This window comes from Rhineura floridana, chromosome 2 (genome assembly GCF_030035675.1).
Source record: "Rhineura floridana isolate rRhiFlo1 chromosome 2, rRhiFlo1.hap2, whole genome shotgun sequence".
NCBI classification, from domain to species: Eukaryota; Metazoa; Chordata; class Lepidosauria; order Squamata; family Rhineuridae; genus Rhineura; species Rhineura floridana.
Window position 1 is genome coordinate 202,883,787 of NC_084481.1, and position 27,136 is coordinate 202,910,922.

A 27,136-nucleotide genomic window follows, 5' to 3' on the forward strand; every position below is an offset into this window, starting at 1 on the left:
AATAAGTAAGAAATTTGTGTAAAGTTTAAGACTGTTCGGAGGCCTAGAACTGGGACTCCACAGATTTGGATATTGCTCCCCCTTGTGGCCCTCTCTAGGATGCACCCTAAAGTAATGACAACAGAAGATTTATGTAACTTTAAAGTTGACAATGAGGACATTGAACTTGTCAAGGATTATCAACACCTTGGCACAGTCATTAACCAAAATGGAGACAATAGTCAAGAAACCAGAAGAAGGCTAGGACGGGGGGGGGGGGGGGGACAGCTGTGAGAGAACTAGAAACGGTCCTCAAATTCAAAGATGTACAGCAGGGTCCCGCTTTATGGTGCTTTGCTTTACGACGCTTCGCTAATGCAATGGTCTCATTTAAGCACAATTAGACTAAAGCCCCACTCATACGCTGCTTGTTCCACTTTTACAGTGGTTTTCGGGCATCACACACCATTCTATTCAATGAGTTCTGCTTTTCAGAGGTTTTCGCTTTTCGGTGGGGGTCCGGAACGTAACCCACCATATGACTGGGGCCCTACTGTATCACTGAACATTAAAGTCAGGATCATTCAGACCATGGTATTCCCGATCTCTATGTATGGATGTGAAAGCTGGACAGTGAAAAAAGTGGATAAGAGAAAAATCAACTCATTTGAAATGTGGTGTTGGAGGAGAGGTTTGCACTTACCATGGACTGTGAAAAAGACAAATAATTGGGTGTTAGAATGAATTAAACCAGAACTACCATTAGAAGCTAAAATGATAAAACTGAGGTTATCATACTTTGGACACATCATGAGAAGACATGATTCATTAGAAAAGATAATAATGCTTGAAAAAACAGAAGGAAGTAGAAAAAGAGGAAGGCCAAACAAGAGATGGATTGATTCCATAAAGGAAGCCACAGACCTGAACTTACAAGATCTGAACAGGGTGGTTCACAACAGATGCTGTTGGAGATCGCTGATTCATAGGATCGCCATAAGTCATAGTCAACTTGAAGGCACATAACAACCCCCCCCCCGTGGACAGGAACTGATACTCTTCAATGTATTTCCAAATAATTTTTGGTTTTTACAAATATCATTGTTTTTTGCCTACATACAATTTATTACATGGCATTATAAAATGTAGGCCACACACATCCTCTTACAAGTGTATATACTGCAATTGGTCAAGCAGACTGTGAAAATGCACCTTTGTAATGGTTTGCACTTTACATAAGTATTCAATGCTGCCCTACTCAGACTCATTTAAGTGAATATGCATGACTAACTTAGGTTCATTCATTTCAGTGGATCTTCCCCAAGTAGGACTTAGCTGAATATAACCCATACTGTCAAGAGAGGGAACTTCACCTCCAATCTCTCAGAAAAAGTGACATTTTTTTTAAAAAAAAGTATTGTGCACAGATTAAGGTTTTAAAGCAGCATTTATTTTTCAGTTTGAACAATTAGGGTTTGTGGTAGTCAGTCATGTACATCAGCTTTTCATTGACATATCAAAGCAGGCTTGTTAAGAATCAGGAAAAAGTCAAACATTCAGCAAACATTAACCTGTTGAGCATACTCACAGTCCAGCCACTTTAAGTCTACTGTTTCATTAATTAACAAGAAACTGAACTCTTGATTATACTTCATTTAGTACACAATGCGAAAATAGAACCATCTGCCCTAGTGCAAAAAGGAAAGAAAAATCTTTGGAAAAAATGCATCAGCCAGTCATATCCTTATGTCCACAGTGCCTATCACCAAAGCTGTCAGGGAGGAAATGCTATATAAACTAATCTTTTTTAAAAAAATGTGGTCTGAAGAGCAGGTTTGATCATCATCAGTACTAGCATAATGCACCCTATTTTGATAACACACCTTAACCTTCATAAGGGCTCCCCTTTATTTTATTGCTAAAACATAGGGCTTTAATATGCAAGACACTATTTGTGGTCTATGGGTCAAGAGGAGCAGAAAAATATATTTTCCTTTAAAAAGAGCCTGCTTGATTTTGATGCTCCATAAACATCCAAACTCACAGATGGGACAGAACCTCAAAACGTGGATGTCTATATGGTAGCTGGTTAGCCAAACTTAAGTATTTTTAACCTTCAGCACAATCCTAACCATGCCTACCCAGATGCAAGTCCCATCGATTTCAATGGGCCTTACTCCCAGATAAATGGAGTAAAGGTCATGAAGAAGGTAGATCATGATCTACTAGTAGTTCGCTGGGTGAGGTCTGCAGTAGACCAGCAAGAAAAACTAATGTCTTTTTTAAAAAAAAAAATGTCCTGCCTTTCTTGTGCTAATTGCTAATCTTTCAGCTTCAGTGCTTCCCAACTGTAAAATGTGAGTATTAACTGATTGATCAAGTCTTTCTGAAGCTGTGTTGGCCTGGTTTTAGAGTTTTGTGTTAGCATCCTTTATTTGTGATATGGATTTGGACTCACAGATGCAGGTTACCAGAGTCATGCGCAATGACTAATTGGCTCTGTCTTTTGAGCCACTATTTATTAGGTTCCACCAACACTTCCATTATCTTGTGCCAAGCTCTAGTTCTGGTGTAGGGAACCTTTGGCTTCCAGATGTTGCAAAATTACAATTCCCATCAGTCCCAGCAACATCTGGAGGACCAAAGGTTTCACACAACTGTTCAAGTTGGTGGAACTCATGGTTCTAGTACAGGTGTGAGGAACACTGGCCCTCTAAATATTGCAGAACTACAACTCCTATAATCCCTGGCCATGGGCCATGATGGCTAGGGCTAATGGGAATTGTAGTTCAGCAACATCTGGAAGGCCAAAGGTTGCTGGTCTATTATATCCTGCAAGTCTGAAGTTTGTCCACCATAGATCAGCAGCCAATACAACCATTCCGTACTTTCAGGTCAGTTCACCTTGGATTTCACTGGGAATGCAGGGGGCCACCACTGAAGTCAAAACCAGTTTTGTATGGAGATCCTGCTTGTATGAACTATTTCCTCCTTCTGGGGTAAACGTATAACTTGACCAATATGGAGATTGTGGTTCAAACAAATGGTGTCAACCAAGCCTAGCTGCAAACCTGGCAACCTGAAGGCACATGTCTGAAGGCACTTGAGGCCAGCAGCCTGCTGAAGCTAAGCAGGGTCAGGTCTGGTCAGTGCCTGGATGGGAGACCGCCTGGGAACTCTATGTAAGCCACCTTGGGTTTCTAACATGAAAAGAAAGGCAGGGTATAAATGTAATAAATAATAAATAATAATAATAACCTTGATTATTCTTAAAAGTGACTGTGTGTGAATTGGAATCTAGGGGAAAATGTGTTTCCGTGATTCTTCATCAGTGTCACTTTTAGAGATTATTTTCCTCGTCCGTTTACCTGGAGAAGCAGATAAGCTTAAAAGAGAAGCTAAAGAGGCAATAGAAGTTGCAGGGCCATCAAACCTTAGAACCATGACAGGCACTACCAGCATGTTTGCTATACTGCTGCTAGCAGCAGAGGTAGTTAAATAAGGCACTTCGTAAGTAAGCCAGCCATCAGCCAGTTTTACATTAAAAACAGAAGAATTAAGACTTTAGAAGTCTAGGAGTGCAACCTCTCATTTCCTGGAAGAAGGTATTTAAATCCATTGAGTCCTTTATTCCATCACCTCGGATAAAAGACAAGAGAGGCAAGATATCTTTTAAATTACAGTGCTCCATAATAGTCAGACACACCAGGCATGTTATCTGATTCTAAGATGAATCTTAGTGAAAGGAATGGACTTCATAGCTTCTGAAAGTGTTGAAAACAGCAGTTTTCTGAGGTCTCTGTGGCACATTTATTAAAATAATGCTAAAAGGTTAAAGTCCCCACCAATTAAATTACAAGGAGTGCCTTCCAGTTCCATTTACAGTTTGTAAAATAAAAAACAGAGGAAGAGTTTCTGGAAGGAATGCTTTCTGCCAGGAAATAAAATCCTAGTTAGGAGGACAAACACACTGACACTTTACAAGAAAGCTGAATTCATTAATAAAAGCTATAGGCAAATGAAACAAAAATTCCCTGCCAACGTCATTTACAAAACAAACAAAATCAAGTTTAAAACTGGCTCTAGTTCAAAGGAGTCAAGAACTGACTTGTCTCAGCTGGCCTGAATATGAAAGTTGTCAAATTGTATAAATTCAAAAGTGTGCGTCCCAATAGCTGCCCATCCATTTCCAGGATCAGATGTGGTGACGTTCTCCCAGAGAGGATAGCCATTTAACATGCCAGAGGCACTGGAGCCCTGTCAAAAGTGAGGGGAAAACATTAATGTGCAGGGTCTGATGTGAATTTCACTAGACTGACTCGTCAAGCATGAGGACTGCAAAGCAATCAGGCACCCGAGTTTAAAGTGAGTTTTAGTACAAGACATCCAAATGCTTTTCTCCCTGCTCACTCAGTTTTAGTTAAGCTGTGGAATTCACTCCCAGAAGTAGTGATGGCCACCAGCTTGGATGACTTTAGAAGAGGATTAGACTAATGGTGGCTGTGTTCTACCTCCATTGTCAGAGGGAATAACAGCTGTTGGGAATCATAATAGTAGGGTTGGAAGTGGGCTATATGTCCAACCCCCTGCTCAATGCAGTCAAGTCCAACCCCTTGCTCAATGCAGGAATCCAAATCAAAACATTCCCGACAGATGGCTGTCCAGCTGCCTCTTGAATGCCTGTGGCGAGATTGTTGTTGCTCTCAGGTCCTGCTTATGGCCATTCACAGGATGTACAGATATTAGCCAACTACTTCATGTATCTGATGAAGTGGGCTGTATTCCACAAAAGAATATGCCATAACAAATTTGTTAGGCTTTAAGGTGCCGTAAGACCACTGTTTTTTGCTGCAACAGAATCCTATATACTGACTGCAAGCAGGTTCTCCAAGCGTGGATCCTTAAGTAGCAAAAACAGCGCCATCTACATACAAGATGGTGATACTAGCAGAAGAAACTCTTAAGACCTGCAGTAGTACAGAAATCCTAGCGGGGTGGGGCAAAACAGCCCAATGTGGACAATACTGCTGCTCAGTGGCCATGGAATGGAGTAACCCAAAATAATGCATGGTTGGCTGAAACCCTGAACCAAGGCACTTCACCCTGCAACATTTCATTGTAGGCTCCACTTGTTACTGCAGACAAGTCATCTCAACAGAGTTGTCCCTTTTGACTCAGGTTATCCATATTTATGAGGGTAGTGCTTCTCACAGGGAGTTCCTGAGGATTATAGCTATTTTAGAACTCTTAGAGTTTAAATGTCATCTCTTGCTATCAGTCAAAATTAATCTTATTTTATACTCCAGCTTCAGTGCTTACCGTTAGAATCAGAGTGAGGGTATGCCACGTTTTCGCCCGCACACCAGACAGCCCTTTCATCAGCACATCTTTACCAACTGCACAAAAAAATTATACTTTAGAACATTTTCTTTATTTTGGACATGCCCTAAAAACTATACGCTGTTGGAACTATATTGCAAATAAAAGGATGGAAAGCCTAACTACGTATGATTTACTTTTGGGCTCAGTCGTTATTCTGTCCTGTTATGTTAAATATAATGTTCTTTCTGAAGATAGAGAAATGATTCCCCATTACTTTAAACAGCAGTTCATATGGACTGATGTTTAATAAGGGAGGGATTAACCTTCCTTCCATCAATGAATGGCTATCAACACCATGGGAAAAACTGACTAATTAAGTAAGCATTAGGGAACATGGACATGTGGACGATCCTTTCATTGAAAAAACAGTCTTTGTTATGCATACATATTGGAATGAGGCTCACAATGTTGTTCAATCCTTTACCCAGCAGTTAGACAGAGGAATTATTAGCTAAATTAAGTATTGCCTTTGCAAGTACACATGCAAACTAATGATACTTAAGGTATGGCCTTGTAAGCCATAGAATACAAGTGCATCTTTTGACCAAGCAAAAGGTGTCTTGATGTGTTACACGTGGCACTGCACCCTATAGAATATTACAGGGTGGTGACCCGAAATTGGCCATTTTCTGCCACCACCTCTGCACTGAGGAATGGCTTTCCCTCTACCATACCTGAAGGATCATCCATCAATTGCTTCAGGTGTCTTGTAAAGACAGATACTTTTGCCCAGGCCTTACCCAACTCATAAGGCTGAACCTCTTATTACGGAATTTCTGTTTACCTGTTTTCATCATACTATTGTTATTTTTGTATCTCTGTTTTTATGGTACCATTTAATTGCGTTTATGATGCATTGCGGTACAGCACTTAAGAGATTTTAAAATATGATGAGAATTAGAAATGCTTTTAAATAAATAAAAACACTTTCGTTAGAAGATCAGTAATTTCATATCGGAGTGCTTTAAAAACTATCAGGATAATGCCACCCATGATTTGTCAAACCCTGTTATTTCTGAATTCCTGTTTTTATCCGTTTTTGTAATGCTGTTTATGTTCTTTTTTGGATACTACTTAGGGATATATATACACACACACACACACGTATATATTAAATGGTTTAGAAATGCTTTTTAAACAAAACAAAATATTTTAAAGCAATTCCTTTGACACTTGAGCACTTAACAATGCAAATAAGAACCATCCAGAACAGCTGGGGGTTAAAAGTTTTTAGCACTGATTGCCCCGTGCCAGTTATAATTACTATCTGATAAGCTAACAAAAATAATCTTGGCTTGATATCAAACAGGAAAAAAAGAGAAGAAATCATGTGATTTATGATGCAACATAATAAAAATATTGCATAACGGATTTGCAGTCCAAGCCTCAAGTACCACTCTGCATCACTGCAGGATAAGCTGCCAACTGCAACTACCAAAATTAGACATGTGACTTCCGGGAAGGGTGACTTAGCCTGTGCCTGCTTTTGAGACGGGCTCCTGCCTCAAAAGAAGCTTATTCAGATATATCAGTCAGTTTTTTCTTTTTTTTTTGACTGATTAAACTTCTCCCGGGTAGGGAGAAACGAAGAGATTAACCTCAAAGCCTATTTTTGTTGGGACGACCAGATCTCATTAATTTATGGGACGAGGTCCAGCCGACGAAGGTGGGACGGATTTTCAACAGCAAGCTCTATCTGTTAAAGCGAACGTTCATCTTATCTTCTAAGAGAGAACGCACTAACAGGCAAGCACCCTTCTTTCTATATTTTTCTTTTACTTGACTTAAATTGTTGCTGTTTAAAAGAGATTTGCCAGATTGATCGGTTTTTGACATCTCACTGGGGAGCCATAACTTCTCTCTGCTACGCACTAATTAATAGCTTATCTCTGTTTTTGTTGCAAAAAGCTGTCCTGGATTTGCATTCTAAAGATATACACAGAAGAGGGATTTCTATTCCAGATTTTTATTTTGAAAAATATTATACTGTTTTGAGACTACTCTCTTTTTGGTCTATTTTATTTTGACGAATCTGTTTCTTGACGATTGCCATTAATTGTTTCGATCCTGGGAACTGCATTTTGTTTACTTAACTATTGGAGAGATAAGGCTGTCTGCTCTGTTTATACTGTGATGTCACCAAGTTTGGAGTATTAACCCAATTGTTGCTGAAATAAGAAGTGGTTTTCCTATATTTTTCTTTTAAAATGGCAATTAAGAAAGTGGCTGAAAATCTGGAAATAACTATGTTTCAGAAAATAATGGATGAGATTGAGATAACGAAAATTGAATTGAGTAAAATGAAGCAGGAGATTAAAGATATAAGGGTCCCTGTGAGAGAGGTGACCCTGGAAGGGGTCCCTGTGAGAGAGGAGACCCCGGAGATTGGAACAGGGGTCCCTGTGAGAGAGGAGACCCTGGAGACTGGAATAGGGGTCCCTGTGAGAGAGGAGATCCCGGAGATTGGAACCAACGTGGAACAGGAACAAGATTTGGAGTCTATGGACTTTAGAAATAAAATCTATTGTTTGGAACTCAATGTTATCTCTGAAGAAATTAATGAAGATTCTAGAGATAAAGTTATCAATGGCATGGATAATCTTCTGGACTGGAATGATGTGATGGAGCCCAATATAGAGAAAATCTATGGAATTAACTGCAGCCATGTGACAATGGAAAAACTTTTAAGAGATGACCCAGTGTATTTTGAAAAAAAGAACAGAGATATGATTTTACAGCAGTATTTCAGCAACCTATTCAGAATGGATGGCAAGAAAATATTTGGGATAGAGGTAATTCCCATCAGACTCTTACTATATGACTATGGCTTTGACAGCAAGATTATTATGGAATACTGATAATGGAAGATTGGATATTGAAATTACTGGACTTAACAAGACTACTGAAGATGGAAGATGGAAAATGGAACTAATAGAGATAATAGAACAATGGCTACTGAAATTACTGAACCTAACAGATTCTGATGTGATGGATTAATTGAAATGTTTATTTTGACTATGGTTATGACAATAAGATTATCATAATTAGTAATGAGATGGATTAATCGATATGCTTATCTGGAAAAAAAAATTGATAGATATATTTCTTAAAGAATTGAAACCTCTCTTTGACTTTTTGTGGAAAGAATAAAGTAATGTTTATGAGATTTGATGATTAAGTAAGATAACTACTGGAGGAAAGTGATTTTATAATATGACTTAAGAGACAGGATTGTTATATATTATAGACTTATAACTGATTTGATCTTTGACAAATGGGAAGTCAATATTTTACTCTTTATTTTTTTTTTTGTTTTTTTTTTCTTTTTTTTTTTTTTTGTTTAACTATTTTTGATTTTGTTTTTTGTCTTTGAATGTTTTATGATTTTGTTTTGTATGTTTTATGAAAATCTGAATAAAAATTATTGAAAAAAAAAAAAAAAAAAAATTAGACATGCAAAACCTATTTGAAAAGATACTCACGGAGATCACCTGTGACTCGGTATGTACCATCAGGAAATACCCAGAAGAAAACACCTTTGGCACCTCTAATATATATCCCACCTTTGTTCACTCTTCCTGCAACAAATGCACCTCCATTATTTGATTCTATATAAATGTCGCAGGTTATTGTTAGGTTTACCCTGAAAAAAAGACAAAAGTTGTTCTCATTACTGGAGAAGGAGGGAAAGTGTCACAGTTCTGACATTAGTCATTCAAAATCTTTCTAAGTGTAAACATCTCTGACTAAGGACCTGTATATATGACATATTAATCTCTTCCTGGACTTGTTTTGTGTTCAGAAATTGCAGCTGGAGGGGAATCTGGATCAGCACCATGGCACAATGGGGACTGACCTTTCCTCACCACATCATTTTCCAACTCCCCTCTTGAAAAGCTGTTATTTGCTCCCAAAGGTTCCATTTCCTCCTTTGAAGGTGAGGGTAGGAGAAAATGGCACAGCGAGAAAGGATCAAACCTGTCCATTGGCATGCCACGGTCCTGATCCAGACTGCTCCCCTTTCATCCTGATTGCTTTTTCTCAGCAAAATAAGCAAGTACAGAACAGACTAATAATCATTGAGTAACACATACTAATGCCTATTCAGGGCCTAAGACAGTAGCTCCTATCTAGCTAGATACTGAAAATTATCAATGTCTGATCTGCATAGCTGTCTTCTCCTTGGTATCCCAAGCCATATTAGAGATCTCAAACATTTCTTAAAGTTCTTTTCTTTTTTTAAAAAAAAGAATGATATACTACATCCTAAATATTACAACGCTTCACTGGGAGACATTCTATATCCGAGTTCCCAAATCATAGTATGTTCCATCTAAGTGTAGCTTTCAGCCAAGACAAAGCAGATCATATTATAGATTAAACATTGGAAACATCTCCCAAGAGCTACAGGGGCAAAACTTGCAGCTTGTCTAAGTTGAACAACAACCTTGCCTGAGCAGGCAGCCCCATGGCATAACCCAATTGTCCATTTCTCCACATTACCAGACTAGCCCAGCTACATGTGCCAACCCTGCCAGAAGACATAACCCACCACTATGGTTCTTTTCTCACCTAGCATACGTCTATGGGAGCAGAAGAGACATTTGGTCTTACTGTGAAATCGGTCTTCTCTGTGCATGTCAAAGATGATATCAGGTGGGTAATTAGCTCCACCTAGTGGTTGAAGGCAAAAGAGTACTGCTGACATTTTATTGTAGATCTGTTCCTGGTCTGTGCCTGCTCCATGCTCAGTTTTCAATGACAAGCCCATCCGAATAAGACCAATAAACACCACAAAGAAGACAAGACAACAGTACTCATACACTCTCTGCTCAAGGTCTAATAGTGTTTGAAAAGGCAGCCCAGCCCTCATAGGGAGCGGCCCTGATATCATATTTGACATGCACAGAGAAGACCGATTTCACGGTAAGACCAAATGTCTCTTCTCCTGTGCATGGAAAGATGATACCAGGTGGGACATACCAAAGCTGACCCATGTAGGGTGGGATACTGCTGGGCTGAAGCTACTATTGATCTGTGAGGACGTGCTGTAGCACCCTCCTCCCGAAGGCTGCCTCAGCTGAAGCATAGGAGTCTATTTTATAATGTTTAATGAAAGTATTGGGAGTGGACCAAGTGGCTGCCCTACAAATCTCCGCTAGGGGGCATTATGGGAAAAGGCCGCTGATGTGGCCACTGCCCTGGTCGAGTGAGCTACTATTCCGGTAGGACGGGCTAATCTTAGAGAGGCATATGCCAATGATATGCACGCCTTGATCCACCTGGCTAGCATAGACGTGGTCACCTTATTCCCCAGGGATGTTGGGTGAAAGGAGACAAACAAATTATCTGTTTTCCAAATTGGCTTTGTCTTGGAAATATAAACTTGGAAATATAAACTTCTCACGTCAAGAGAGTGCCAGGCTTTCTCTAAAGGGTGGACAGGATTCGGACAGAAGGATGGCAATACCAGCTCTTGCTAGCAATGGAAGGTAGACAACACTTTGGGACGAAAGGAAGGCACAGTACGTAGGACTACTCTATCCTTATGAAATACACAAAAATTCTTATGGACAGACAGGGCATTCAATTCAGACACTCTACGGGCCGAAGTAATGGCCACCAGAAACAAGACCTTAAAGAACAGAAGACGGAGGGAACCTTGACTCAGAGGTTCAAATGGAGGTCTTTGAAGGGCTGACAAAACTTTATGTAGGTCCCAAGTTGGGTAGCGATGCACCGTAGGTGGCGCTGTTATTGTTGCTCCCCTGAGGAAATGTTTGATGAAAGGGTGAGACCCGATTGGATTATCCGGGGATCTGGAGAGAATTGCCGATAAGGCTGAAACTTGGCGCCTCAGGGTGTTAGGTCTGAGACCCAAAGTTAAGCCGTCTTGCAGAAAAGACAGGATCTCGTTGACCCCCGCTTTCCGAGGAAGAATTCCTTTCTTCCTTGACCAGGATGAGAAGGTCTTCCATGTGCTTTCATATATTCTGAGTGTGGATGGGCGTCTAGAAGCCATCATGGTTTCCAATACTTGGGGAGAGATGCCTTTTTTCAAGAGTCTCTTCCGTTCAAGTTCCATACATGAAGCGCCAACAACTCTGGGTCTGGGTGGCGGAGCTGTCCCTGAGATAGCAGGTCCCTTCTTGCTGGAATTTTCCATGGTGGTTACACCAACAGGTCGAGGAGGTCTGGAAACCAAGGTCTCCTTGACCACCATGGAGCCACCAACAGAACTGCTGACCTCTCGGCACGAAGTTTTTTGATCACCCTGGGGATAACTGGAATTGGAGAAAAGGCATATAGTCTGCCTGGAGGCCATCGGGAAATTAACGCATCTATTCCCTCCGTGCCTGGTGTCGCATACCGGGAGAAGAACCTCTTCACCTGCCGATTGTGACTGGTGGCAAACAGGTCTACCTGAATGTGGCCAAAACATTCCACTATCTGATGAAAGGCCTCTGGGTGAAGTCTCCATTCTCCTTGAATCAGCTTCTCCCAACTGAGCCAGTCGGCTTGGCTGTTGTCCTCCCCCTTGAGATATTCTGCCGCTATTGAGTCGACATTGTTCTTCGCCCACTGGAAGAGGAGAAAGGCTTCCTTCTGAAGATGGAGGGAGCGTGTGCCCCCCTGACGGTTTAAATAAGATTTGGCTGACACGTCGTCTGTTCTGATAAGCACCGCCCCTAACCGTCTGGTGCTCACGAAGTGTCTGAGGGCCAGACGAACTGCACGTAGTTTGAGCAGGTTGATCAGCAGTGTGGATTCCTGAGACAACCACATGCCCTGAATCATCTGCCCATCGCATATGGCTCCCCATCCTGATAGGCTGGCATCCGATGTTATCAGGGTGTGCAGTGGATCCTGGAAAGGGACGCCTTGCTCCAGGTTGGGCGCATGGGTCCACCAGAACAGCGACTGTCAAACCTGTGGCGACAGAGTTACCCTGCGGTGGTGTCTGGACGCTATGTCATTTTGGAAGGGCAGCAGCGCCCACTGAAGTGTGTGGGAATGATGATGTGCCCATGGTGTCGTTTGGAAGGTGGATACCATCAAACCCAGAAGTGCTGCCAACTCCATCAGGTCCGTTGAGGGGGAGAATAGGACATCCAATGCTACTTTGCGAATCTTGCTGATCCTTTCTTGGGACAACGTGTTGTGAGTCTATAGTCGCTCCCAAATGTGTAATGCGTCTGGACGGAAAGAGATGGCTCTTGGCCTCGTTGATCAGGAAACCATGGTCCTTTAGACAGGTCAGGGTGACATGGAGGTCCTCCCATGCCTTGTGCAACGATGGTGAGCGGATCAGAAAATCGTCCAGATAAGGAAAAATATGAATCCCCAGTGTCCTGAGGTATGCCACCAGGGCAACCACGATCTTCGTGAATGCCCTGGGAGCAGACGACAGGCCAAAGGGCATAGCCCTGAATTGATAATGGGCTTGTCCCACCGCGAAGCGAAGGTACCTTCTGTGAGGGGAAAAGATTGGTATGTGAAGGTAGGCCTCCTTCAGGTAGATAGAAGAGAGGAAGTCCCCTAGCCTCAGTGCTTCTTTGATCCAAAGTAAGGTGTCCATACGAAACTTGCAGTATTTTATGAAGCAATTTAGACCCTTGAGGTCTAGCACCGGCCTGGATGAACTGTCTTTTTTCTCGACGGTGAAGAACAGAGAGTAATTTCCCAGGAATCTCTCTCCTGGTGGGACCTTCTCGATGGCTGCCATGCGTAGGAGATGTGAAACTGACTGTAAAACTTTGCCCCTCTTGTGTGGATTCGCTGATAGAGGGGATGGAATGAATCTCGCCGGGGGGATGGAAGAAAATTCTAGGCGAAGGCCGTATCAAAGGGTGCATAGGACCCACTGATCGGAGGATAAGTCCTTCCATCAGTGAGCAAAATGTTGGAGACGGCCTCCCACCGGCGAGGCGGAGGCGTCAGAACTGACCCGTTTCCACGTGACTGGGATGCAAAGCCCGATCGACCCGGAAGGTGTTGCTGGGACTTAAGCTGGCTGCACTGTCTGTTCCAGAAGGGACGGCTGTCTTCCAAAGGGACGTGAGCCCCAAAAGGACTGCGACACATGATGAGGATGGAATGAGCGACAAAAGGTTCTTCCGTCATCCCTTTTTCTGGTGGATGGCATGGACTTTTTCTTTTCCTTAGTTTCCAAGACATTAGCGAGGGCAGTGTCCCCAAATAATTTGCCTCCTACGTAGGGTTCTGAGGCAAGATTCAAACGAGCTGCCAGGTCTGCCTCCCAATGTCGAAGCCAAAGGGTTCTTCGCGTGAAGATCCCTGCCGTCAGTTACCTTGCTGCAAACTGCATGGCATCCATAGACGCATCTGCCAGGAAGGTAACTGCTTGAGAGACTTTCAGCAGAGATTTGCGCACCTGGGCTGCATCTGGCTGTGGGCCATCCAGCAGATCTTCCAACCAAAGAAGGGAGGCTCGAGCAAACACCGAGGAGGCTGCTGCTGCCCTGATTGATAGCGCACTAGCCTCGTGCACCCTTCTAAGCCCCTGGTCCATCTTGCGCTCAGTGGTATCCTTAAGGTGCGCATCTGAGTCTTTTGGATTCAATGATGGGTTTAGCAGATTGACTACAGGCACGTCTATGAGTGGGACCTTCAGCTGATCCATGATCGGTTGTTCCAGCGTATAATATTTGTTGGCTAAGGAAACCGATTTTTTGAATTGCAAAGGAATGTCGAATTCTGATTTGAGCACCTTCGGGAGAAGAGAAGGAAGCTTCAACACTCTAGACCTAGGTTTTGGATCTGGACATACCGCTGAGACTCTCGAGGTGGATGGAGTAGGAGAATCCTCTGCAGAGGTGAGGGTAAGGGCTTCCATCGTCTTGCATAGCAGAGGAAGGAAATGAGGCTCTTGAAATATCCTAGTAGATAAAATCTCAGATTCCGACTCCCCATTCCATTCCTCTTCATCCAAGACAATCAAGCCGTGTTGTGTCTATAAGCTCCTGCTCTGGGGGCTGAAGGTGCCTGCCTTGAGATGCCACATAGGGATCTGGAGATGTGCGGCTGGGGGAAGGGCGTGGATTTGCCCTCAAGTGATCTGTGGGTGGGTTCCGTGGGGGCTGTGGGCCCGATGTAGCTTGAGAAGACAAATCTCTAGCCAGATCCATTAAGAGGGCATCCCTAAGCTGCTCCTTCAGTTGTTGAATTGAATGTGCTGATAGGTGTAACTGTATAGGGCGAGCCTGAATGTGAGATGAGTGGAGCCTGTGCCCTTCAGCATCTTGGATCTGCTGGACAGGGATTGGCTCCTCCAAAAACCCTGTAAAGGCCTCGGGAGAGGAGGTGGTAGAAAAAATAGTGCCCAAGGAAGGGTGAGACTGGCTGCCTTCCTCATCAGACAGGGGTTCCAGGTCCCTCTGATCCCTAGTATGTTGGACAAGACCTTGATTGTCTCCACAGGTTCCCTTATATGGGACAGGCAACCTGCCTTCCGTAGCAACCCTGCCCGCCAGAACCTGAGCTTCAGCCACCTCGTGCCTGATGGTAGAGGGGCGGGCCACCGCCATATCTGCATGATCCCCCGAAGAATGCTACTGCCTTGATCCCAGTGTGGGAAGGAGTTCTGATGCTGTGCCTTTTGCAGGCACACGGGGGAGCTGTTTCAACCCCTTTGAGAGGTGTTTAGTCTTGTGGGTGGCTTTCCCCATCGCAGGCACACACTGTGGGACTTATAGGGTTAATGAAGGAAAGACTCTCGCTGGCGGTGACTAACTGCGCTGTCTTGGTAAAAGGCTGGGCGAAGCATTAAAAACCAGCAGCGTCTGCAGCCGTCTTCCCCACTGCGTTTGTGCATCTGCTCCCCCCACTGCTATAGAGCAGGGAAAACGAAAGCCGCTCACAAAAGGCGCGCAAAAAATCTAGGTGCCGGCTTGGATGCTGAGCCCCAGGGAAGCCGTCTCCAAGCTAAAGCTGCCGACGCTGTTGCTAGCTCTCCAAGGAGAAACGGCAGCGAATACGGCTGGAGAGGGAGCCTGAAGAGGCCAACGGCCCCAGGAGCCATGGGGAGGGGCTAGTTGCTCTTCGCCACGGAGAGTGGCTTCCAGGGAAAGACACAAGGAACTGTTTTTTGGTTTTTTTAACTTTTTTTAGAAGGGAGAGGAATAAAACACACGGAGGGAAAGAACAAGAATAAAATGACACACGAAAACTCAAACAAACAAACAATACAAGCCTGAACCAATGGAGACAGAGAGGGTCCAACCACTTTCAGTGAAGGCAAAAGAGAAAACTGAGCACGGAGCAGGCGCAGACCAGGCACGGATCTACAATAAAACGTCAGCAGTACTCTTTTGCCTTCAACCATTAGGTGGAGCTAATTGCCCACTTGATATAATCTTTCCATGCACAGGAGAAGCAAAGCTTTTCTGCAGGGCAAGTAACAGAAGCCAGGGGGGGGGGGAAGAAGCAACCTTAACCTATTTTATTTTATTGTTTTATCTGTAAGCCACCCTAGAAATGCATTCAATGAAGTCATTGAGCTAGTGGAATAACTTCCACTCGCACAATGGAACCTCCACTTCCCAAATCTGCTCTATAGGATTGGGGGAAGCCCCAGAGCAGATATGGGGTGGGGGCACACAGGGAGAGGAAACGGAAGCTAAGTTCTGTTGTGCGACTGGCAGCTGTTCCGCTTGCACAATGACTTTGATGGACACAACCCAATGTTTTTACTACACAGCAAAATTCAAAATTGATAAAAAATTAAATTGTAGAAACAGATGATGAGCAGCTACAGCAGGTTTATGTGCAGAGATCCAATACCCAAGAGATAAAGCAGTACCAATTAACATTTTCAGTCAAAAGCTGTAATTCATTCCCTTTCCTGTAAGACGGCCATTTCCAAAAAACACAGCCTAAGGCAACTTTCTTTTCAGTTACATCATGTATGTTTATACATTTCACTTTCTCCAACATCTTGATTTCATCAACTTTTTTACACAGTTATGTTAAGATGAAGACAGCAGATGGCAGTCTTGGATCACTTTAAATACGTCACCATGCAGCACCTGGTATGCAAACCACGAAAACATTGCAAGCAAAAAGAAAGCTTGCAGTTCATTGGTGAAGGATGCCCTTTTGCATTCAGGGATGTTGAAAGGCATACTGTCATTAACTAGATCATCGCAAATACCCGATTCCATTGCAACTTTGCACCAAACTGAAAATTCAGTGGATCACACTGCACTTAATTACATACCATTTATAGCTGCCAATAACGCTGATAGCGTTCTCTGCATCAGCAACCCAGGTTACAGGTCTCTGAGTCACCACCTGTCGGAGGGTAAAGACATGCTCCCCTGGATCGGATGTATTCACATAGTACTCAAACACCCCGGTTTGATCGGTAAAGTATGGTGCCTCACTAAAAGGTGGGTTGCCTGTTTGGAGAAACAGAGCTCATGATATCACTCCCTTGCACTCCATGGAAAATGCAATTTCTCTCAGCTCCACAGCAGCATATCATCCAGGGAGGCAGAAGTGTACTTACACACCTGCTGCAGAAGTGGTATTCCACAATCCCTCAATTCGGCAGCAGACTGTCTCAAGTGAGTGTTTCATTATCGTCATCAAGTTGAAAGGGACACTAGAAAATGCCTTGGGAAATATTAACTAAAGCCCATTGACGATCCTCATTCTCAGTTTGCAGGTGGCTCTGGTGGATGCAAATCTCAACACATATGGAAGTTTGTGACTTCGTGAGGAAGTTTTTTTTCAGCCCAAGGGCCACATTCCCTTCTGTGCAACTTTCCAAGGGCCACATGGGTGGGGCCAGAGGCAAAAATGTGTGGAGCAATCAATGTAAATTTTACCTTTATAAAGTAAGCTAGTTTCTATCCTCCACCCAGACAAATAAGAAGAATTATCAGAGTTCAGGGACACATTCCAGCCAGGCAAAAATACTCAAGAGTGCAAAACAGGGACAGGGAGGGGCATGGCTTGGGGACAGTTCCAAGATCCAGATAGAGAGGGTGGGGCAGGGGTTGCCTCCGGCTCTCAGGCCTGAGGTTCCACACCCTGCCTTATGGGATCAGAAGTCATAAAAAGAGCCTGCCGGATCAGGCCAGTGGTCCATCTAGTCCGACATCCTGTTCTCACAGCAGCCAACCAGATGCCCACAGGAAGCCCATAAGTAGGACCTGAGTGCAAGAGCACTCTCCCTTCCTGCAGCTTCCAGAAACTGGTTTTCAGAAGCATACTGCCTCGGACTATGGCGGCAGAGCACAGCCATCATGGCTAGCAGCCATTATCCTCCATGAATTTGTCTAATCCTCTTTTATAGCCATCCAAGTCGATGGCTGTCACTGCCTCCTGAGGGAGCGAATTCCACAGCTTAACTATGTGCGGTGCAAAGAAGGACTTTACTTCAAATACAGACTTACGGATATCAAAATTGTCCTTGTAAACGGAAGGAAAAGGCTGGGATGGAGGAGGATCTGGGAAAGGCTTCTTTTGGCCTGTTCTCAGGGTTGTCAAAGTATAGACCTCATCCAGACCCAGATTTAGTGTCAACACCCCTTCGTAAACCTGTATGAAGGATGAGCAAGTGATTCATTAGAGGCAGGTAACAGAGCAATCTTTCACTGCGGGTGCACATCATGGAAAGGTAGACAAAGATTCCTGCTTCAGACCAATATTTTACCAGGCTCACTAAGCTTTAGCTACACCCCTAAACATGATATTTTAGTGTAAAAATACAGGTCATTCCAGGCAAGTATACCAAGGCATTACATTCCAGGCCTGGGACATCAGTGAGTTTATCCAGCAAACAGAAGCAGCATTTGGCAGCACCTGATCATATTGGGGGCTCATTGGACAACTTTTGTCTATGTGACTAGAGAAAAGCAACAGGGATTTTTGTTGCTAAAGATTGCAGCATTTGCTCAGCACGTATTTAAGGATTTTTGTATATAATTAGACTTGGAGAATTCTTTTGAGCAAGCGGTTAATAGTTTCTGAATAAATAAAATATGCCCCCTTCAGGAAAGCTTACAATAACTAGTTAAAGCCATGTCAACATTCAATGACTTCATCAACTAGTGATGGCTTCCATATGTGAAGGGGCCATTACAGTCACACAGATAAAAGTGGTCACATGGCCTTTTCAGTGGAATGAGTTCACACATACAGCTGCCACTCATCAAGCATTGAGAGGAGGTTCAGGCAACACACATTGAAAGAAAGTGTGAGGCACCACGGCATCCTTTTTCAAAAGAGTAATTGCCACATTGTTGGGGAGGATTTTCATGGGGATGGCCTTAGTATTAATTCTTTTTAAAAAGTTGATAACACTGTATGCTACATATTTAACAGTAAAGCCCCTAAACCATAAGCATTCCTTCTCCTCTGTGATGACATGACTGAAATGTTCACACTTCACCTATGGATGCATCTCATACTACCCATTAAACAGAGTGGCTTCCTCTTTTTCCTTTTACTATATAAAAACACCACTTTAGAAAGTAACACCCAGGAACCCAAAACTCTTTTTATCTGTACACATTTATGCCCCATCTGCACTATACATTTAAAATAGTATCATACCACTTTAAACAGTCATGGCTTCCCCCAAAGAAGCCTGGGAACTGGAGTCTGTTATGGGTGCTGTTATGAGTTGTTAGAAGACCCCTGTTCCCCTTAGAGAGCTGCAGAGGTCCCTGGGAAAAGGGGTTGATGGTTAAACCAATCTGGAAACCGACTTAAATTTAAATACTGAGTTCAGTGGAATTTATTCCCCTGCAATCATGCTTAGGATAGGTGAAACTGACCTGGAGGAGGGGCGGAGGAGAAGGAGGAGGGCAGAAAGGGGAGGGGAAAGGAGATTGGGTGGGTGGGCACTGGGCAGAGGGGATGCCCCTTTCCTTTCCAAAAGGAAAACATTGTGAACAATAGCATTCTTTTTCAGGGTTCCCCCTTCCTTTTTATCTTACAGCAGGCAAAGTAGCCTCCCACACAAATTTAAACCAAAGCTGTCCCTGGCCACATCCACACCAGGCCTTTATTTCACTTTGGACAGTCATGGCTTCTCTCAAAGAATCCTGGGAAGTGTAGTTAGTGAAGGGTGCTGAGAGTTGCTAGGAGATGCCCTGTTCCCCTCACAGAGCTTCAATCAGAGCTAAACCACTCTGGCCACTGGAGCTCTGTCAGGGGAATAGGAGTCTCCTCTGGGCACCCTTCACGAACTACCCTTCCCAGGATTCTCTGGGGGAACCCATGACTGCTCACATGAAATTAAAGTCTGGTGTGGGTGTGGCCCCCTGCTTAGGCAAGCCAATCAGCTGGGAGTCTGGCTTTTAGAACACTGACAATTGGTTCTTACTGAGCATGCCCAATATTATCATTGAGTTCAAACCAAAATTTCTTAAATTAATTACAAATCAGCCAGACTTTTTTTATTTTTAAACTGCAGAAGATGAAGGTCAGAGTATGGAGCAAGGTAAGTAATAGTTTTACAGATACTCTGTGAACATGGTTGATTTTTAATTAATTTCAACAGATTATGTGAACTCTGACAGAAAAAAGTCCAAAAGGGGTCTGGTTTTTCTCTCTCCCTTTTTACACTTTGAACTCCTTATTCTCTCTGACTGTTGTGTGTATTGCCATGAAAATTTAGAGGGTTGTTAAGCAAGCGTTTCTGAGTTCAGGATTATAAGTTTTTTAAGGTTTTGTTTTGAAATGAGCTTATGGGAAGCATCAGAATGGCATGGGGGGCATTTTCAATTTAACACTGCAGAAGCAAAAAATCCATGCTGAATATAGTATACAGCCACTCTTGAGACTGTATAATATATAGTGAAAATGGGGCCTTAATGCTTCCCACACTCTCTAACGTGCAGCATGCAATGGAAGTTCACAATGTTTGCCCGGTAAATTAAGGCACACTTACTTTTTTAGGTCCAAGAAACTGGAACAATGTGGAGTTGGGAGATGTAAATTCAAGCTTAGAATACCACATCTGAAGTTCTTTCAGCTTGCTCTGGGTGTGGGAGGGAAACCTTTCATAAGTTTCTTATAAATATTGTGAGGATTTATTATCTATTAAGAATGTCAACTACCACCAGCTTATCCCTTCCAAAAATAATTACAGATCATCATTTTCGTAGAAACTAAGCCACTATGCAATATCCAGTAATAATTTCGTGTATAACAGGGACCCAAAGGAACAGAACAAAGAGTACTTAATTAGTTCTGTATCTGTATGTCTCAGCACTGATGCCCCAGTGTGTACAATCAGGAAAACTAGAGCAAGACCATGTTAAGTTAAACGGCACACAGCCAAAAACTAGCTTTGGATGAGCCAAAATGGGAGCTGTGGCCCAGGCTCTGTTAACTGAATAAACCATATTAGGACTTTGTGGAGTGATCGTCTCTTACCTAATCAACACACCCAATCATCTCACAACGTGCTGAAGGTACACACAGAGGAAAAGTGCTGTTGTGCAGTCCTATGCTCTGCAAATATTTGGCTGACCAGTCTGCATTATAAACTGTAATGTAAATGGGCCAAACAGGATCCCATTACATGAAATTGTAACTTGGGAAGTGTAGGGGGTGCTCGACCCAATAGGTCAGCACAAGTGTCAAGGGAGGAAGCAGCAGCTGAAGTTTGGAGAGGGGAGGGGAAAATTAGCCCACAATTCAATTCACTTGGAATTAAATCAGGGATGAGGAACCTGTGGACCTCCAAATGTTGTTCAACCATAACTCTCATCACCCAGATCACTGGCCATGTTAGGTGAGGTTCACTGGAGCTTGAGTCAAACAGGTTCTCCATCCCTGAACTAAATGGAAATCTACCTCCTGACAGAAATAAGTCCCACAGAAAGATAATGGGTTGGCCATAATGAACATACATAACAGATCTAATGCCTAATTTTATAATATTAGTTTATTCATCTACTGTATGTGGATACTCAGTAAGAATATTTAGACTAGGTCTCTAGGGGCAAAAAAATCTGCCCCTACATTAACTATATTTTATTTATTTACTTCCATTTATGAATTGCTTGCTGTGAAACATCTCAAAGGTCTTCAACTGGCATCAAAAAGACAATACAGTCGGCGCCTGTCTGATCTGTACTGGGAGGGTAGATGCCACCACATTAGAAATCCAATTCCTACATCATACAGAAAGGACCTCCTGATGAGGTAGTATCTGCAGAGAGCAGTGATTGGCTGGGTATATAATGGGTGAGACAATTTATACAGGGGAAAGGTTATAGCTCAGCAGCAGAGCATCTGTCTTGCATTCAGAAGGTTCAATCCCTGGCATCTCCAGGTAGTGCTGGAAACGTCCCCTTGCCTGAAACCCTGGAGAGCCGCTGCCAATCAGTGTAGACAATACTGAGCTAGATGGACCGATGGTCTGACTCAGTATGAGGCAGCTTCCTGTGTTCCTTATGGTGCCTAGGTACACAGACACTTCAAAAAACTAATCGATATGGTTATTATACACACAAAACAGATTACTCCAAGGTTCTGTTTTCCTCATTTTTCCAAGCGTGCAAATGCTGGACATTAGTAACAGTACACAGAAGCGACAGACAACAAATGAAGTTTATGCCATTTACTTACAAACGACCCTTTGAGGTGGAAAGTTGCTTTCTGGGGTGACACAGAGAAGGGACTTAGCGGTGGCCTGATGCACTCAGAGTGGCCATGAGTCTGAAAACAAACAGCAAGAAATTCACATCAACCACCATCTCACTTCAAGACAACACATTATCTGCAACTAATATCCAAGAGCCCAACTTTGTGCTACTGATAACAGAATACAGTCCAAAGCAGCTCATGGACTAGAGGTCATGCATTGTGATCAAGATCATACTATCAACAATACAACAACAAACCCATCAAAGCTGCAGAAAAAGAAACTTTCACTGAGCCCTGTGTTATGTGATCTTTGCATTCCTTGTTGAGCGCCAAGGACATAAATGGTGCTATAATAACAATACTTCACATGGATATGACACTCCATAGTGTTCAAAATACTTCACGTATGTTGTTCAAGTAATCCTTACAAGAGGGATGGAAGAAATAAGCATGCCCTCCAGATGTTCTTGAACTACAGCTCCTATCAGCCACAGTCATCATGAAGCATCACCAGGGATGATGGGAGCTGGAGTTCAACATCATGTGAATGTGGGAAGGGGGGCACAGGTTCCCTGCCACTGACTTTCCACAGTCCTGCAAAGAAAGTCACTAAAAATTAGCCCCATAATGCAGGTGTGGGGGCTGAGACTGACAGGTGTAGGGAACCTTTGGCTCACCAGATGGTGCTGAACTGCAACTCCCATCAGCTCCAGAAAACATGGCCAATGGCCAGGGATGATGGGCATAGTAGTTTAGCACAATCTGGAGGGCCAAAGGTTCCCACACTTGCACTAGCAGAAAGCAACTTATCTAAAGCCAAGTTTTGGATTCATAGCAGAGGTGAGATTTGAAGACGGCCCTTCACAATCGCAGCTCCATCTTAATGACTATAGTAGACCAGCTTAAAGCACAGGTGATTTTTAAAATGTTGCCCTTTGCAGTAAATTGACTGCAAAATAATTAAGTAAAGCATATCTTTTGAAGTGCTTGCGCTATTGTACACACAGTTTTTTCTTTGTAACATCTGAATTAAAGCCCTGGACCAGGGCCTAGATTTGATGGTGGGCTGGATGAGAGCCAATAAACTGAGTCTGAATCATAGCAAGATGGAGGCACTGTGGGTTGGTGATTCCCGAGTTTGGATAATGGGCCAGTTGCCTGCTTTGGATGGGGTTATACTCCCTCTGAGAGAACTGGTTCGTAGTCTGCGGGTTCTCCTGGATCCATCTTTATCGCTAGAAGCCCAGGCGATCTGTGGCTAGAAGTGCCCTTTACCAAGTTTTGGCTGGTAGGACAGCTGTAGCCGTTTCTAGGTCAGGATAGCTTGACCACTATTGTCCATTCACTGGTAACATCCAGGCTGGATTACTGTAATACATTCTATGTGGGGCTGCCCTTGAGGTTGGTCCAGAAGCTGCAGCAAAACATGAAGCCGCACAACTGCTCACTGGGGCAGGACATTGCCAACATGTTACCCCGCTGCTAAAATAATTGCACTGGCTGCCCATTAGCTGCTGGGCCAAGTTCAAGGTGCTTGTTTTGGTGTTCAAAGTCCTACAGAGCTTGGGACGGGATACCTAAAAGACAGTCTTACCCCTTATATACCCGGTTGATCACTGCACTCTGCAGGTGAGGGCCTCCTGCAGATACCATCTTATCAGGAGATCTGTTGCACACAACATAAGAAGCAGACCTTTTGTGCTGTGGCATCTACTCTTTGGAATTCCCTCTCGTTAAATATTAGACAGGCGCCATCTCTGTTATCTTTTGGGCGCCTACTGAAGACCTTCCTCTTTCAACAAGCCTTTTAAGTAGAGACCATATCCCTTTTAAGTAGAGACCTTATCCCATCTGCATCTGTGTTGGAATTCCTTTTTAAAAAATTTTAAAGATGCTTTAAGATGTTTTTAGAATTTTGCCCCTTGTTTGTCACCCTGGGCTCCTTTTGGGAGAAAGAGCAGGATGGAAATTCAATACGTAATAAATAATAATTCTGGGTTAGGTACATGTTGACAAAGTGCATTAAGAAAACATTACCATGGTTTCAATGATAATAGTAAGATTTCCTTGCCCATCAGTGAGAGCCACATAGCTGCCACCTGCTTCCAGATGCCCATCTACTTGCAGGTAGTGCCAGCCTGGTTGTGTGAACTGGGTTGTATGTGCTGCATCAGAACAGAAAAAGCAGAGGAATTTTTTTCATTAAAAAAAACAGCTTCTGACTGACAATTCCATTGCCTCAAAGCAGTTAACTTTACAACAAATCCAACTTTATAGTCAAACCGCTCCTATGTGTTCATAGAGGAATTCTCCTAAGTTAAGCATCAGAGCTACATGAAGGTTTTATTTATTTGTTTATTACATTTCTATCCCACTTTTCCTCCAAGGAGCTCAAGGCAGCTTACATGGTCCTTCTCCCTTGCCAAAACAAGCAGCTATATGAGGTAGGTTAGGCTGAGACTGGCCCAAGGTCACCCATGGCTAAGTGAGGATTTGAACCCAGGTCTTCCGGGTCCAACACTCTAACCACTACACAACACTGGCTCTCTACCATTTTTTAACTATCTTATTCTTAATATGATTTTAGCTGTATGTGTGGTTTTTATTTGGTTTTAAATCACATTGCGTTCTTGTTACAGTGCCTTGCAAAAGTAGTCAGACTCCTGACCAATGCTCTCATATTACTGAATTACAAATAGTACATTGTAATTTCGTTCTGTGCAATATTTTATTTTGAAGCAATGAAACTCAAACTCAATTACTGTAAGGTGGCATTGGTTTTTTGTTGGGAAATGTTTGTAAGAAACATAAAAAACATGTTGCTTGCATATATATTCAACCCCCACACATTAATATTTGGTAGAGACACCTTTCACTACAATAACAGCTTTAAGTCTTTTCAGGGAGATACGTACCAGGTTTGCACACAGTGTCAGAGGGATTTTGGCCCACTCTTCTTGGCAGATTCGTGCCAGGTCGTTCAGGTTGGTTGGACGTCACTTGTGGTCCACAATTTTCAAAGAGCACCACAGATTCTCTTTTTTTTTTTTTTTTCAATAATTTTTATTCAGATTTTCATAAAACATACAAGACAAAATCATAAAACATTCAAAGACAAAAAACAAAATCAAAAATAGTTAAACAAAAAGAAAAAAAGAAAAAAAAAACAAAAATAAAAAATAAAGAGTAAAATATTGACTTCCCATTTGTCAAAGATCAAATCAGTTATAAGTCTATAATATATAACAATCCTGTCTCTTAAGTCATATTATAAAATCACTTTCCTCCAGTAGTTATCTTACTTAATCATCAAATCTCATAAACATTACTTTATTCTTTCCACAAAAAGTCAAAGAGAGGTTTCAATTCTTTAAGAAATATATCTATCAATTTTTTTTTCCAGATAAGCATATCGATTAATCCATCTCATTACTAATTATGATAATCTTATTGTCATAACCATAGTCAAAATAAACATTTCAATTAATCCATCACATCAGAATCTGTTAGGTTCAATAATTTCAGTAGCCATTGTTCTATTATCTCTATTAGTTCCATTTTCCATCTTCCATCTTCAGTAGTCTTGTTAAGTCCAGTAATTTCAATATCCAATCTTCCATTATCAGTATTCCATAATAATCTTGCTGTCAAAGCCATAGTCATATAGTAAGAGTCTGATGGGAATTACCTCTATCCCAAATATTTTCTTGCCATCCATTCTGAATAGGTTGCTGAAATACTGCTGTAAAATCATATCTCTGTTCTTTTTTTCAAAATACACTGGGTCATCTCTTAAAAGTTTTTCCATTGTCACATGGCTGCAGTTAATTCCATAGATTTTCTCTATATTGGGCTCCATCACATCATTCCAGTCCAGAAGATTATCCATGCCATTGATAACTTTATCTCTAGAATCTTCATTCATTTCTTCAGAGATAACATTGAGTTCCAAACAATAGATTTTATTTCTAAAGTCCATAGACTCCAAATCTTGTTCCTGTTCCACGTTGGTTCCAATCTCCGGGATCTCCTCTCTCACAGGGACCCCTATTCCAGTCTCCAGGGTCTCCTCTCTCACAGGGACCCCTGTTCCAATCTCCGGGGTCTCCTCTCTCACAGGGACCCCTTCCAGGGTCACCTCTCTCACAGGGACCCTTATATCTTTAATCTCCTGCTTCATTTTACTCAATTCAATTTTCGTTATCTCAATCTCATCCATTATTTTCTGAAACATAGTTATTTCCAGATTTTCAGCCACTTTCTTAATTGCCATTTTAAAAGAAAAATATAGGAAAACCACTTCTTATTTCAGCAACAATTGGGTTAATACTCCAAACTTGGTGACATCACAGTATAAACAGAGCAGACAGCCTTATCTCTCCAATAGTTAAGTAAACAAAATGCAGTTCCCAGGATCGAAACAATTAATGGCAATCGTCAAGAAACAGATTCGTCAAAATAAAATAGACCAAAAAGAGAGTAGTCTCAAAACAGTATAATATTTTTCAAAATAAAAATCTGGAATAGAAATCCCTCTTCTGTGTATATCTTTAGAATGCAAATCCAGGACAGCTTTTTGCAACAAAAACAGAGATAAGCTATTAATTAGTGCGTAGCAGAGAGAAGTTATGGCTCCCCAGTGAGATGTCAAAAACTGATCAATCTGGCAAATCTCTTTTAAACAGCAACAATTTAAGTCAAGTAAAAGAAAAATATAGAAAGAAGGGTGCTTGCCTGTTAGTGCGTTCTCTCTTAGAAGATAAGATGAACGTTCGCTTTAACAGATAGAGCTTGCTGTTGAAAATCCGTCCCACCTTCGTCGGCTGGACCTCGTCCCATAAATTAATGAGATCTGGTCGTCCCAACAAAAATAGGCTTTGAGGTTAATCTCTTCGTTTCTCCCTACCTGGGAGAAGTTTAATCAGTCAAAAAAAAAAGAAAAAACTGACTGATATATCTGAATAAGCTTCTTTTGAGGCAGGAGCCCGTCTCAAAAGCAGGCACAGGCTAAGTCACCCTTCCCGGAAGTCCCCAAAGAGCACCACAGATTCTCAATGGGATTGAGATCAGGACTTTGACTGGGCCATCGTAGGACATTCACCTTTTTGTTCTTGAGCCACTCCAATGTTGCTTTGGCCTTGTG

At 42.5% G+C, this 27,136-nt stretch overlaps 1 protein-coding gene across 3 annotated transcripts in view; it reads right to left on the reverse strand.

Annotated features, from left to right (window-relative positions):
- Positions 1-1,417: 1,417 nt before the first annotated feature.
- The window catches only part of GALC (galactosylceramidase), a 58,243-nt gene continuing 32,524 nt past the window's right edge, over positions 1,418-27,136 (reverse strand). For all 3 annotated transcript variants that reach the window (XM_061611903.1, XM_061611904.1, XM_061611905.1), the window contains 8 exons: positions 24,031-24,158; positions 21,976-22,065; positions 20,288-20,377; positions 17,784-17,928; positions 16,601-16,781; positions 8,844-9,004; positions 5,299-5,375; positions 1,418-4,236 (listed from right to left, as the gene is read on the reverse strand). In XM_061611903.1, coding sequence (XP_061467887.1) covers positions 4,093-4,236; positions 5,299-5,375; positions 8,844-9,004; positions 16,601-16,781; positions 17,784-17,928; positions 20,288-20,377; positions 21,976-22,065; positions 24,031-24,158 — 1,016 coding nt within the window. In that variant the 3' untranslated portion in view covers positions 1,418-4,092. The remainder of the gene's footprint in view (positions 4,237-5,298; positions 5,376-8,843; positions 9,005-16,600; positions 16,782-17,783; positions 17,929-20,287; positions 20,378-21,975; positions 22,066-24,030; positions 24,159-27,136) is intronic.